General features: G+C 38.9%; 1 protein-coding gene across 1 annotated transcript; it reads right to left on the bottom strand.

The window, feature by feature from the left end:
- Positions 1-3,957: 3,957 nt before the first annotated feature.
- LOC133448262 (cytochrome c1, heme protein, mitochondrial) lies at positions 3,958-13,952 on the bottom strand. Its single transcript, XM_061726631.1, has 7 exons — positions 13,818-13,952; positions 8,572-8,762; positions 7,549-7,675; positions 7,270-7,427; positions 6,159-6,319; positions 5,977-6,077; positions 3,958-4,565 (listed from the first exon to the last, which is right to left on the bottom strand). The coding sequence occupies exons 1-7, from the start codon at positions 13,896-13,898 to the stop codon at positions 4,461-4,463; spliced, it is 924 nt and encodes a 307-aa protein (XP_061582615.1). The 5' UTR covers positions 13,899-13,952; the 3' UTR covers positions 3,958-4,460.
- Between the last annotated feature and the right edge of the window lie 1,477 nt (positions 13,953-15,429).

Below are 15,429 nucleotides of genomic sequence, written 5' to 3'. Positions count from 1 at the left end.
ATCCTGCACGAGTGTTTGTGACATTTAGATGAGAGAGAAAGAAAGATCTGCCACCGTGACAGAAACACAAAGCAACAGCGGCTCCTTTTCTTCCGATTTACCAAAGTAGAAAATCAGTTTACTCCTCACTCTCCCCTGAAAGTGTCCGTCCCCCCCCCGACCTCCTGCAACTCGTCGCTGACATTGTTTGAACTAATAATAATGATAATGATGGCAATAATACTAATGATCCGGGGAGATCCGGTAATGCCATTAGCCTAATCTGAGTGCGTTGTGATGCAGATGAGGCCCGCGATGCCTGAATGCAGCGCCGAGCAGCAGGAAGGGAAACCCTTTCAGAGGCAGATTAGCTCCCAATAAAGGCCCACGCCGGCTTTAAACCAACAGCACGCTTGTTTATTTATCCCTGAATGAGAGGTGGGGAGGGATGAGACGACGGCGAGGAGGTGCAGCTGAACCTGGACACAATGAGAGGAGAAAAGCTGCTGGAACGGCGCCGAGCATCCTGCCGGGCCTCGGTCGGCCCGACGCAGAGGAGACGTCAGGCACGCGTTTGTTGGAATTAACGGGTTTAAACGTGACCAGACAAGGAAAAACTATCAGTCCAGACTGATCTGACCCTACTGATGTACAAAATCAATCAATCAATCAATCAATCTTCACATTTGTTGCACTTCTGACTAACCAGGGTCAAACAAACTGCTTCACAATTGAAATCAAATAAAACATGGAGTGTAAAAATAATCAGAAGAGACACAAAACTGAGAAAATGAAATTAAACACCCAAAAAATTTTAATAAAAACGTAAAACAAAACGGTGGAGGTGTTATATTGAACCAAATGTTATGTTGCTACTCTTGCACTTTAACCTGGTACAAGACAGCTGTTTTACTGTTTATTATTTATTATTTTACATGCTTAGTAGCAGATCTTAGTTGATACATGATTTTTATTATTTCATTGTGCTATGTTTTTTATTAGGGCTGGGGATCGATTCAAATGTCAAGAATCAATTCGATTCCGATTCTTAAGATTCAGAATCGATTATCAAGATTTGATTCGACCCAATTCGATTCAATTCCGATATTGATTTGGGTTAGTGTTATTAAAACTGTTTTTTGAGCTGTTGCATGAATTATATGACTGTAGTTCTGCAACATATTAATACTAGTATTATATTGAGATTCAACAGCAAGTATTGCAGCTAATGATGCTGTAAGGACCAATCAGCTCCCAGAATGCTGATAGAACTGAAACAGAAACATCGTGGGTCAGAATTATCAAACAGAGACGGATGAAATCGGTTTTAGTTTTTCCCACATTCCGTTTTTATTTGTTCAATTTTCGGTCTATTTTGGTTTTTAATTTTTGAGCATTTGGGTTTTAGCATTTTTTGCAAATGTAACCCCAAGACAGTAAATAAAGTAATGAAATATAGAGATTTTATGCAATTATAACCTTTAACACTTTAATGTTTTCATACCTTTAAACATATTTAAAGGCAAAAAAATGGCACCAGTTATTCTCGTGTCCAACAAAACATTCCTTTTTTGGGGATAAACAAAAAAATAACCAAAAGTTGTAATGTAATGATGAAAAAAAATACATAAATACATAAAAGAAAAAAATAAATAAATAACTATAAAAAAAAACTGATCTTTAGACATATGAATCGATTTAGAATTGGGAAATCGATTTTTTCAATACAGGCCTATTTTTTATGTTGTAACACCACAGAGTTGCAATCTAATTTCGTTGTTCGCACTGCTTATACTGACAATAAAGGAATTGAATTGAATTGAAATGAAATGAGTTATTGACTAAAAACTGTATTTTTTTTCTTTTTACTGTATTTTTTTTATTTTTCATACTTATAACTTATCTTTATCGTTTATTTAGTCTGAGTTCATGTTGTCCTGAACATGTATCCGACTTTGAGCTGCTGTAACACCCAGATTTCTCCTCTGTGGATCAATAAAGGACTATCCTATCTTATTTTGACCTGAACATGACCAACTAACATGTCTGGCCGGAGAGCCGAGAGCTTTTCCTCGTTCTGCTTGAACAATGAGAGCGATTGTTATGAACGGAGGTCCAGTCGGTCTGGAGGACATCGTCTCCTGCGGTTAGAGACGCTACGACGTCTGCAGAAGCTCCAGCAGCTGTCGTGCACGGCGGTGGAGGAGTGATGGTCTGGGTTCACGCTGCAGCCACAGCACCTGACCTCCTCGTCGTCATTGATCAGGGAAAATGACGAGGATCAATCACAGCATCAGATCTGCAGCAGACTGAAACACTGCTGATGTCCTGGGAGGATAAAGGCTCCTAAACCCTCTTCGTTACATCAATGTTTATATCGTACTTCTTATTTATATTTAGTGCCCATATAGTTTTTGTTGCTTCTTCTGGATCAATAAATGATCTTCATAAACAAAAACATATTAAAAAGGATGCAATACAACACAAGAGGCTGATGATGTCGCACAGAACACATCTGCTGTTGCTCCCGTTTTCGGTTTTTAATTTTTTTAAATTTGGTTTTTAGCATTTTAATGCAAATTAAGTAATGACATTTAGACAATTTGTTCAATTATAAATGACAACTTTCATGTTTTCATACTTTTAAACATATTTAAAGGCAAAAACGTGGCACTAGTTATTCTCATGTGCATCAAAACATTCCTTATTTGGACATAAAAAAAAAAAGTTTAATTTCTTCTGTCATCAAACATAGTTTGTCATGACGTAACAGACGTTTTTCAGGTTTCATGACAAACTGATACAGAAGAAACCGAACAAGCTGTATTAAATATAGATAATATGAACTTTATTGAACTAATATAACATTTTCAAATTTAAGCTGAAATATCCAAAGCACTGAGCACTGGTTGTGCTCGGTTGTGTGTCTGTCTTTTAGGTGTTCCACCTATTACAGACGTCGCTGTTAAAGTACATGATCAGCCTCTGTGTTCTTTTCACTCTAAATGATCTTCGCATGTATCCTTTCATGTCCAGTCAAGCGCGGACAAAGAAAAAAAGCTGAATATGTAGAAAAATGTTTAACAAACTTAAAAAAAAAAAAAAAAAAAAAAGAAAGAAATCTGATCTATTTGAAATACATTTAGCATTCATGGAGGGGGCAGAGAAGCGCAGTGGCCCCAGCTTTTAGTGACCCCTTTTGGAGAAGTTCTCAAAAGAAAAGTTCATTTAATCCAGGAAAAAAAAACTAAAAGATTTCACACATATTCATATTCAGTTCTGTTATATTGCGCGTTTAAAGTGAATTCTGTTTTTAATCTCCAATTCCACGATTCTGTGATCGTGGAATCATTTCACTCATTTTATCATTTTATTATATCTTGATATTTCATTTTGTACATTTTGTTCTAATAGTTACTTATTCTTATCCTATATGTTGTCCACCGTCAACGTGTGTAATACACTACAATTTCCCAGCTTGGAATAAATAATGTCCATCTATCTATCTATCTATCTATCTATCTATCTATCTATCTATCTATCTATCTATCCATCTATCCATTCCACAGGGCTCTACTTTTACAAGCTGATGGATCCTGGGGGGGGAACCTGATCAGCTCATTGATCGACTCTAGTTCACCAGCAAGTTTAACCAGCAAAGCAGCCGGCGTCTTCTTATGTTTGTAGCTTTCTTTTATTCACACCCTTTAAGATTAAATAAAAAACGAAAAAAGGGAGAAGACCTGGCCGGATTCTCGTCTTTAACCTGGGAAATGGACTGGTTTCTGGCTCTTTATCTCTTATAAACCTTCTGATGTTAAATGTTTCCCTACTTTGGCTTTATATGGGTTGATCAGGTCGCGGACCTGGAAACATCTGAACCCGTCTTCTCCTCCGGGCCTGTGTGGATGTGAGATGTAGATAAATCACGCCATCGCGTAGCCGCTGTACCGAGAACAAAGACCTCCGGGCCAAAGCTTTCCGTTAAGATAATTTATTTTGTACAGTAAAACAGGGGTCCAGGCCATGCTTGAGGGGGACACAAAAGGATGAATGTACAGACACCCGAGATGTTACGGACTTCACGGCCGACCATTTCCCAGCATTTATTCAGGGTTTTTAGAGTATCTTACAAAGATAGCGAGCCAATAAACTTGAAATGAGACTTAAGCCGTGAACTACCACCGATGACTTCTTCCAGAGGAGTGTGTTCAAGAACGCCACAAACCTCTGACGGACCTGCACCACAACGTTTCAGAGGCGGGGAAACCCGCCACACGCAGTTCTACATGCCGATAACTAAAAGAAAAAAAAGGCATTTTGAATTGAAACCAGCACAGTGTGTAGTTGTATATCTGCACCCCTCTTCAAAGGCATGTGTGTGTTTGTGAGTCGTGTTTATGGGTGGAGGCGAGCGTTGTGGGGTCCTTGAACACGGCCCTCCCGGTTCTGGGCCCAGGTCGGGGGGGAAGGTTGTCCCTTTACTTGGGAGGCCTGTAGGCGATCTTCCTGCTCTTCAGCACAGACCACCGGTGTCTCTTCATGTAGTAGAGCAGCGGGATGATGATGCCGGCGCCCATCAGCAGCTGCAGGACAAACAAAGCAGACGGTGGACGTCCTTAATACCTTAGCACGAAAGAGCAACGGTGTCGGCTGCAACTGTTCAGCCCTTTACTGAATAACAAACCGCTCTAATGTGCACCCCCCTCATTTACAGGACTGTCTCAGAAAATTAGAATATTGTGATTTTCTGTAATGCAATTACAAAAACAACAACGTCATACATTCTGGATTCATTACAAAACAACTGAAATATTGCAAGCCTTTTATTATTTTAATATTGCTGATTGTGGCTTACAGCTTAAAAAAACTCAAATATCCTATCTCAAAAAATGTGAATATTCTGGGAATCTTAAGATGTAAGCCATGATCAGCAATATTAAAATAATAAAAGGCTTGCAATATTTCAGTTGATTTGTAATGAATCCAGAATGTATGACATTATTTTTTTTTTTTTTTTTTAAATTGCATTACAGAAAATAAAGAACTTTATCACAATATTCTAATGGTCTGAGTCAGTCCTGTATATCACCCTTGAAATAGGGCTGAACCATTATTTCTAAAACAAGTAATCTGACGATTATTTTATTGATTAGTTGACTAATCTAACGAGTAATTGGCCGATTATTTTTCTGTTCGATTAATAAAAATCATAATATATCAAATATTTAAAAAATCCATAACCCTTTATGACCTACAATAGAACAAGTTCACCTGAGCATGTTTTTACATTTCTGCCTGCTATACTGCCATTTTTAGAATATTTTTATTTGCTACGCATCAAAACAACCCATATAAGCCAATCTTTAATAATATGGATGTTACAAGTCCAGACTAACTAAATAAATGGCTAAGAAGTGAAAATATCTACCAACAAAAAAATGTAAATCGTTTTTTTAATTTTACACATATTTTTCTAAATACAGAAATCCCACAGCTAGATCCCTTAAAACTGTCAATGGAAAAAAGTAACAGAAGCCTTTCAGACCACATGAAATGTATCTGGAATGAATTCATACTTAGAGATGTGTCATTTTATTTAATCGTGTTTAGATATTGCGTCTTCATCCGGCGCTGAAATCAGCTTCCCTCACAGTAAACTGTTAACATAATATGTGTGTGTGTAATCTTTAGTGAAAATCTCTGATAAAAAGAACGAACATTAGCGCAAATTCACACCAACTAGTTTCCCGGGGGAATGACGTCACCTCCCTTTTCGCAGGAAGTGGCGGGAAAAAAAAATACAACTTGACGACACGCTGACAACGTGATGATGTACGTGTCGACGTACGTCAACGTAGGACATTTAATTATCGCTATCGTCACATGACCAGCATTTTTTCGCTGCGTATCGTCTCGTTTTCCTCAGGTGATAAAGGTTCGTTGACGCCGATATTTACTCATAATTTTCGTTGATGAAAGCAACGTGCACCGTACCTTCAGGCCCATGCGTTTGCGTTGATCGTGCTCCGGCTCGGAGGCCCATCTCAGGAAGGTGCACACATCCTTAGCAACCTGACTCATGGTGGCAGGAGTTCCTATAGCGACAGGAGAAAACCTTTCAGTGCCGTGCTCGTGTGTAACTTGAGGGTTTTGTAGGTTACACAAAGTTTCCTCACCATCGTCGAACTCCAGCACCTCGTTGTAGATGGGCGGCGCCATGCCGATGGCCTGGCCGGGGAAGTAGGGGTTGTAGTAGAGCCCTTCTCTAACCGCCACTCCTGCAGGCGGCTCGCAGTAGCCCGTCAGCAGGCTGAACACGTAGTCCTCTCCACCATGTCTGCAGGGGGAAGAGGGATGGAAAACCAGTTATATCAACTAGGAATGGGCGATATTTTACCGTTCACGATATACCGTCAAAGAAATTCCCCACGGTAAGAATTTGTCATCTCGCGGTAAAAACGATAAATTCCCGTTGACGTTTTTGTGTAAAGCCTGATGGTTTGGATTTAAAAAGAGTGACGAGGAGCAAACATCATATATTATATGCAGAGTCTGCAAAAAAACAGTGAGTGCAAAGTATGGCTATATATTTTTGTTCTTCATCATGTTGTCTTTTGCACTATTTTGTTACTCAACAGAGGGAAATGGTTGTTACATTTTGATATAACGTTTGACTATTACGAAAAAAAATTGCAATAGTACCTAATTTGTGGCATGTTCCAACCACAGGTTAATTTGCACATTTTATTTATATTAGAAGAAGTCATCACTGATTGGATTTATTTTCAGTCAACTTTTATTTATTTGTCCTGTTTATTTATCAGGTTGTATTTTTTTTCCTCTACTTTGTGATTTTATAAGCTAGGAAAACTTGAAGGACAATGGGACTTTTGCTGTTTGCACTGTTATCCCACTGTTTAAGCCATACAGTTTGAATAAATGTTGAATCTGTTCTTACATTTCAAACTTGTTTCATTTGAGTCATTACAGTTTTGCAGTACAGGTGTACTAATTTAATTGGTTTTTATTAATTCAATTTAATTGGTGTAGTTTAGTAGCATTTAGTATTCTTTTAGAGCAGTGTTCTTGGGGCTCCAAAGACTGAATGTGGTGATAGATTTATAGTTAAAAAGATGGAGTTGAATTGGTATTTTTTTAATTGTCATTTTTATCGTTATCGGGATAAATGCCAGAAATTATCTTGATACATTTTTTAGTCCACACCGCCCATCCCTAATATCAACATTTGAAATGATTTTGGGACGTTTGAAATCTCACAGAAATTACCTGGCGTTGATGATGTAACTGAGGTCTGGAGGGAGGGCTCCGTTGTTGGCGACGCGTGCTGCCTCCGGGTTCGGGTAGGGCTTGGGGAAGTAGTCAGACAGCTTTCCTGGCCGGGTGAACATCTCCCCACTCTCATCAGGACCGTCCACCACCTCGACCTCAACACATCACACAAGATAACTGGTCAAAAAGCTTCAAAACGCACCAGGAAACACGAGCAGACGTCGCCCTCTGCTGGCAGAACCTGGTACTACACATGCAGTCCTAAAACCAGCTCACCTCCTCCGCTATGGTCTTCACCTCCTCCTCTGTGTGGGACACTCCAACCAGGTTTCTGAAGGCCAGGTACTCCATACTGTGGCAGGCTGAACACACCTGCTTGTACACTTGGTAACCACGGCGAATGCTGCAGGGGTGGACAAAGAAAGACAACGTAAACAGGTAAATGTGGCCATCTTTGTCCTGCCGCGCCACTAAAAAGCTCCCCACGAGGTGGTAAAAATAACGACTAGGCCTGTTGAAAAAAATTGATTTCCCAATTCTAAATCGATTCTCATATTAATTCCTAAAAATCGATTCATATGTCTAAAGATCAATTTTTTTTATTTTATTTTATTTTATTTATTTATGTATTTTTTTTTTTTCATCATTACATTACAACTTTTGGGTATTTTTTTGTTTGTCCCCAAAAAAGTAATGTTTTGTTGGACACGAGAATAACTGGTGTCATGTTTTTGCCTTTAAATATGTTTAAAGGTATGAAAACATTAAAGTGTTAGGTTATAATGGTATAAATTGTCTATATTTCATTACTTTATATACTGTCTTGGGGTTACATTTGCAAAAAATGATAAAAACCAGATTCTCAAAAATTAAAAACCGAAATAGACCGAAAATGGAAAAAATAAAAACGCAATGTGGGAAAAATAAAACCGATTTCATCCGTCTCTGTTTCCTCCCTGGATCTGTTTGGTAATTGTGACCCACATGATGTTTCTGAAAGCAGTTCTATCAGCATTCTGGGAGCTGATTGGTCCTTACAGCATCATTAGCTGCAATACTTGCTGTTTAATCTCAATATAATACCAGTATTAATATGTTGCAGAACTACAGTCATATAATTCATGCAACAGCTCAAAAAACAGTTTTAATAACACTAACCCAAATCAATATCGGAATCGAATCGGATCGAATCAAATAATCGATTCTGAATCTTAAGAATAGGAATCGAATCGATTCTTGACATTTGAATCGATCCCCAGCCCTAACGACGACGGTGCGATGTTTGGCCAGCCAACACACCTTCCATGGTCCAGGGAGGACAGGGGCCCAGCATGGCTCCAGGGGTAGTTGGGGGGGTGCAGCTCCAGGTCCGAGGCCTTCACAGACTGATGCAGCATCAAGGCGAGACCGGCTCCACCAGCGGCGACCACGCCTAGTGTTGTCAGGGCAACCCTCCTCTTACTCGGTAGACTGGCAAACGACATATGGGCCTATAAAGGGGAAGAAAGATGAGCAGAGTTGGTTTGTGCTAAATGAGACGCTGAAGAACATCTAACCTCTTCTTCGTTCTGAAGCCGACTGGCCACTGCAGGACTAAGTGGAGTCTTTCCGGCTACATTTTAAGGCTTTACATGACTCTTAATAAACGTTATTCATTGAATACCAACCTTGTTTTCTTGATGTCAACTGTGCACAAGACAAACTCTGCAAATAAATAAATAAATAAAATAACTGCGACCCAAACACAATGTTTGCATAAGTGTCGGGCAGCTCTAAAGTGTCTCTTAAGTGGTCTATATGTGTATTAAATATTCAATAAAAGAAAGGGTACATTCTTGGTATCGTCATTCCATCATGTTGTAAAGTATACAGATTATGTCTCGGTATAATTCCTATCCACCCTCAAAGGTCACCACGTCCCGGTGTGGGTAAACCGGTCTGATGAACTGCTGACAAAAAAATGTCATACATTCTAGATTCATTACAAATCAACTGAAATATTGCAAGCCTTTTATTATTTTAATATTGCTGATCATGGCTTACAGCTTAAGAAAACTCAAATATCCTATCTCAAAAAATTCGAATATTCTGGGAATCTTAATCTTAAACTGTAAGCCATAATCAGCAATATTAAAATAAAAGGCTTGCAATATTTCAGTTGATTTGTAATGAATCCAGAATGTATGACTTTTTTTTTTTTTTTTTAAATTGCATTACAGAAAATAAAGAACTTTATCACAATATTCTAATTTTCTGAGACAGTCCTGTATATAACTGTATTATGTTTTACAGATACCGACTCGGTATTAGTGTCTTTCAAAGTGCATTTTTGAGACCCCTGAGCTTCCGCATTTCAGCCTCTAAAGTGAACAACAATCCAGCTTCAATAAAGTTAAAGACTCTTGCATAAAGCGCCAAGTCGATGAATACATTTGAAAAGAGAAATATGTAAAATAACTCAAGGAAGCCGTTGAAAACATCACTTTATTTAAACTTGCTGTTCAGTTATTTATGCCAAAGGATGTTTAATTACACTGCAGCAACAGTAAGCTTGACAACAACCTCTAATGTCACTGCTGTTTAGGAGGATCAATTAATAAATCAATCTATCTATCCATAAATAATACTTCACTTGGAAAATATCTGTAAGATTAAAAGTTATCAGAATAATTTCCTACATATTTCTGTGCATGTTGACGAGATTGATTAATCACGAGTCTAAAATGTTAAAATGAATGACTTACTTTGAAGTTTTTGATCCGTTGCTGATGAAAGATCAACAATCACAATTCAAAATTCAGGCTAATCTCAATTTCCCCTTCAGAATACACACAGCAAGGTTTACTTCATTCCAGTAGGATTGTGTATGGTGTGTGATCTGGTCTAGCTTATGAAACTGCCCTTCGCTGGTGCTCTTATAACCAGGCAGGGGCATCACATGACCACATCCCTTCACTTCAACGGTATCTTAAAGCCTCCGCTATCTCTACCTATCACACAGCACTCAGGAGAGATGTCCTTTACAAACTTCAATCCTTAGATCCAATCCCTACAAAAGCTATTGGGAGCAGATGAATCTCAAAAACTGGTCACGCCAGTAAAAAGGACTGAAAATAGACTCAGAATCTATTTTCACAAATGTTAGTATCTTTCATCAGCAGCGGATCAAAAACTTCAGTTTAAAACATGCACTTGTAATAGCAAAATGTTAGATCTACAAATACTTCGTCGTTACACTACTTAGGCCCAATCCCAATTCTCCTTCACTCGCCCTTCTTTTCTCCACTCGCACTTCTTTTCTTCCCTAAGCCCTAAAAAAGAAGGGGGAGATTTTAGGGCACTTGAGATCTAGGGCACTTGGCCCAGGTGCCTGTCCCAATTCTCCCCCTACCCCTCGTTTTCATCCCTAACCTGATCAGGAAGCTGAGAGCCAAAAGCTGTTTTAATTTCAGCTGTAGCGCTGTTAATATGGCACTTTATTAAGTTTTAATATTTTTTCAGGTATAATGGTAACCTTAAGATCCCCAACCGGGGCTCAGTTTATCCAAATAACGCCTGTTAAGAAATTTGACCCGATGTTTTCGGAGATGAGAAGAGCCGCCGCCCCCGGGGAGCAGCCTCAGCTCACAGCCCGAGAACAGACGTGATCGCCGGGTCAGGCTGCTCCGTCAGCCCCGGGAGAGACACTCTCTCCCGGGACGCAGCTCTGTTGAGAATCACGCCGGCTGAAATAAATCATTTAGGAATATGTTGGTTTAATAGATTAAATCTAACAGTTGTAGCTACGCCTGTTAAGAAATTTGCTCCGAAATTTAGAGATTTCTGTCTGCCGGGTCCGGAGCTTGGGTCCGCGTTAAATCGACGCAGAGCCTACGGCGGAGGTTGCGTAACCTCCGCCGTAGGATCTGCGTTGGTGTAACGCGGGACCATAAATCCCTTTATTCTGGCGTGATCTTCCGCAACTTTATCTGAAAGTGTGTAAATTACCCAGATAACAGCTGGATTACTTTGTGGTTTCTGAAGACTATTATATCAGAAACATCCAAAACAAATCTGACGAGTCACAGGATTATTTCTCTCTATTTCTCTGAGACCAGTCTGCCTGTTTGCCTTCGGTCGGCGAGTCAAATCGACGCAGAGCCTCTTTTTTTCATACCCCCTCGCTCGCCAAGTCAGCATCTGAAATCCCTCGATTTGAAGGGGCTATTCTCAGCCCCTAGCCCTCGTTATGCCCCCTCCCCCTAGGTGAAAAGAGGAATTGGGACACCACTACCTTCACGGGAACGCGCAAAAGTTAGGGTTAGGGAAGAAAAGGAGGGCGAGGGGGAGTATTGGGACGCACCCTTAAATAGTTTTTTTGAGGATTTGTACTTTACTTGCGTTTTTTTTAATCAGGACTTTTACTACATTTAAAACGACACCACGTAACTTTTCCACCTTAATCTAATATTTCCAGAATCATTGTGATGGTACATCAACTTCCAACAGGTTTAATGAACCTCTGTCATGGTCTGAGGGGTCTGTATCACCTTCACTGGCACTATGTAACTTCGAGGTGGATGGTAGGAACCCTGCCACACTACTGGTAAAGCACTACCGCTTTTGTCCAAAGGAGCCGCCAAACTCAACAAAAGCTGAAAGTTACGTTGTGCTGCTTTAAAAGTTAAAAAATATACTTTTACTTAGTTACTTTGACATTTGCCATCTTGTTACTCGTTGCAACTTAAAATAATCAAAGAATTATATTTTGCAAGAAAGACAGTTTATTCTGGTGTTGTATTCTGTACCACATTTCATTCACCTCAAAGTGAAATAAAAAAACAAAAGGGAAGGATAATTTTTTGTTGCATCGCTTCTTTTCATGCGTACTATAAAATACTTGGCGCAACCAAATATTTGTAAAAATATATGTACTTTCCTACCATTTATTCTAAGTGAAATCTTTGGCAAGCATCCCTTAGAGTGTCTACGATGCCCAACACATTATTATTTTGTGGTTGTGTTTTGTATCTACAATATTTTAAGATTATTGCATTCCAGTGGCCAGCTATTTAGTATCTTTAGCGTCCAATTTTACATTTAAAGACAGAAAAATAATTATACAAATAAATGCATTTAATACAATAGCTATTCACATCATAGTTATCGTCCATTTGTTCACTTTAACCTATAATTTATTGGTTTAAATGAATATTTTATAGAAATAATGCACCCGGACACAAAAATATGCATGTCATGTCCTTGACCCATATATATATATATATATATATATATATATATATATATATATATATATATATATATATATATATATATATATACACACACACACACACACACACACACTCATCCACCTCCAACATACACAAACACCCAACCATTACATACTTATATGCCACTCTAAGCTTCTACATACAGAGATGAGCTGTATATAACAGGGTGATATAAGCCCCAAACAGAGCACATTTAACATTTGTAGAACACAAAAAATTTCCTCAAAAAAGTATTGGCCTGTGCATATATTTTACAGTATTGACGGCGAATGTCACTGTCATCCATAAGATCATCTGAGAAGACATGTCCAAGATATTTCAATTCCTTAGTCATATCTAAAGAACCATCTGAAAGGTGGAAGGCAAGAAAAAACGACTTCTTGTCCTCTCTAGATCTCACGACCATGACCTTACTTTTATTGGCATTATAGTTAATATCAAATTTCCTGCCATACTGTGTGCATATTCTTAACAGTTGATATGTGTGTGTGTGTGTGTGTATATATATATATATATATATATATATATATATATATACACACACACACACACACACACACACACACAGGGTACAGACTAAAAGTTTGGACACCCTTCCCCATTTGTTTGAATGAGAAGGGTGTCCAAACTTTTAGTCTGTACAGATGGATATTCCTTTTATACAAAAATCACATTATACATTACTTACAATTATCATCATCACTACAGGCCTGACCTCTTCTTCTCAACTACACTCACAGTAAACTAGGTTTAAGGTAAATTAACTGATTTAATGTCTATTGTTAAATCTGGACCGGAAGTGTCTCCTCTCTGGAGGTCGCTGGTTGAATAACCTCGTTGCCAGGACAACCGCCGCTCCTTACCTAAGACCAACCAGACCAGTACAGGACCCGAAACACTCTCAAAAACAGACAGGTGTCCCCACTCATCACTAAATAAACATTTAAACATAAAAACACGTGTCGTTAGGTTGATGTTAGCGCGTTAGCTCCACCGGCTAACCTGAAATAAACCGGGTCAGACCGGGTTTCCCGACAGAAACCGACCTATACTGGTTAAGAGTGAACAGGAGAGCGGGATGAGGTCATCAGCGGCTCCGTGGAGTCGGTGGTTTCGGTGTGAACATTAGTGACCTTGTCTCCTCCGCTAGCACGCTAGGCTAACGTTAGCCCGGGCAGGACACGCAAGAGCAGCGTCTTTTCTGCTCCAGTACCGGGACAAACACCACCCCCCGCGGCGGGAGGAGGTCCACGGTAGTCCGGGGAGTCTTACCTTGGGCGCGGTGAGGGCTTTGGGCAGGCTGAGCAGGACTTTGCCGCTGCCCGAGAGCACCGTAACGCGGAGCGCCGCCATCTTGCTGTTTCTGTGAAGGAGACCAGCCGCTTCCGGGACGCCCCTTCACAATAAAACACGCCTGTGCCACGTTTGATTTCAAAATAAAACCCACTGAGCGTCTACTGTACGATGATGACCTTGTTGTACTCTGTCCATTATATACTGCTCAGTTACAAGCAGTACTCGAGTTGTAAAAAAAAAAAATCAGGGGGATGGTGGATTTTATCATATGGGGACTGATAATTTGGGCTGATTACAAATAATATAATATATTACAAATAATAGCAGTGACCAAAACACCTGCAGAAATACTGCAGGAATGACATAGCAGCAGTTAAATGCAGCCTTCTGTAAGCTTTAAATATCCACTGGGCTTACATCAAATACATCAAAACACAACAATAAAAAACACTTTTCTGAACTTATCAATATGATTCTGTCCTTCACAGGATAAGTAAAATGGATCACTGCAAAAACTTAAAATCTTAACAAGAATATTTGTCTTATTTCTAGTTAAAATGTCTCATTTTAGTAAAAAAATCTCATTACACTTAAAACAAGACTCATCACTGGAAAAAACAACAATTTTCACCTGTTTCAAGTAGATTTTCACTTGAAATAAGTAGAAAAATCTGCCAGTGGAACAAGATTTTTTGCTTGTAATAAGAAGATAAATGTTTCTACTTATTTCAAGTGGAAATTTACTTGAAATCGGTGAAAATTGTCAAATAAGTTATTTTTCTGGTGATGTCTCTAAATGTTGAAATAGCAGTAAAACCACATTCATTGATGAAATGACATAAGGGATGGAAAGGGGGGATGGCAGTTTTACAGGGGGGGATGATTTGGACCGTTTTTATTTCAAGCGGGGATGCCGTCCCCCCTAATTCCCCCCTCAACTCCAGTACTGGTTACAACAACTGTTAAGAATATGCACACAGTATGGAAGGAAATTTGATATTAACTATAACGCCAAAAAAAAGTAAGGTCATGGTCGTGAGATCTAGAGAGGACAAGAAGTTGTTTTTCTTGCCTTCCACCTCTCAGATGGTTCTTTAGATATGACTAAGGAATTGAAATATCTTGGACATGTCTTCTCAGATGATCTTATGGATGACAGTGACATCCGCCGTCAATACTGTAAAATATATGCAAAGGCCAATACTTTGTTGAGGACATTTTTTATGTGTTCTACAAATGTTAAATGTGCTCTGTTTGGGGCTTATATCACCCGTTATATACAGCTCATCTCTGGTCTTCTTACAGAGTGAAAAGTTTGCAGAAGCTTAGAGTTGCATATAAGTATGTAATGGTTGTGTGTTTGTGTATTTTGGCTGTGTGTGGACATTCTGAGTCTGTAATAAAGATGTATTATTATTATTATTACACGACTTGTAGTTTCTCAAGACCACTTTTTTGTGGTCTTGGTCTTGGTCTTGTCTCCGATGTCTTTAGTCACTTGATTACTTATTATATATATATATATATATATATATATATATATATATATATATATATATATATATATATATATATATATATATATATA

The sequence above is a fragment of the Cololabis saira genome, chromosome 8, assembly GCF_033807715.1.
Source record: "Cololabis saira isolate AMF1-May2022 chromosome 8, fColSai1.1, whole genome shotgun sequence".
Taxonomy (NCBI): Eukaryota; Metazoa; Chordata; class Actinopteri; order Beloniformes; family Belonidae; genus Cololabis; species Cololabis saira.
The sequence above is the reverse complement of the archived record's forward strand: the minus strand, read 5'-3'. Positions and strand labels throughout refer to the sequence as shown.

Excerpts from the sequence above, each read along its gene's own strand:
- LOC133448262 (XM_061726631.1), bottom strand. The coding sequence starts at position 13,898 with ATGGCGGCGCTCCGCGTTACGGTGCTCTCGGGCAGCGGCAAAGTCCTG. Across the intron at positions 8,763-13,817 it reads AAGCCCTCACCGCGCCCAAG|GCCCATATGTCGTTTGCCAG; the intron begins GTAAGACTCCCC and ends TCCCCTTTATAG. Across the intron at positions 6,078-6,158 it reads GGTGCTGGAGTTCGACGATG|GAACTCCTGCCACCATGAGT; the intron begins GTGAGGAAACTT and ends CTGTCGCTATAG.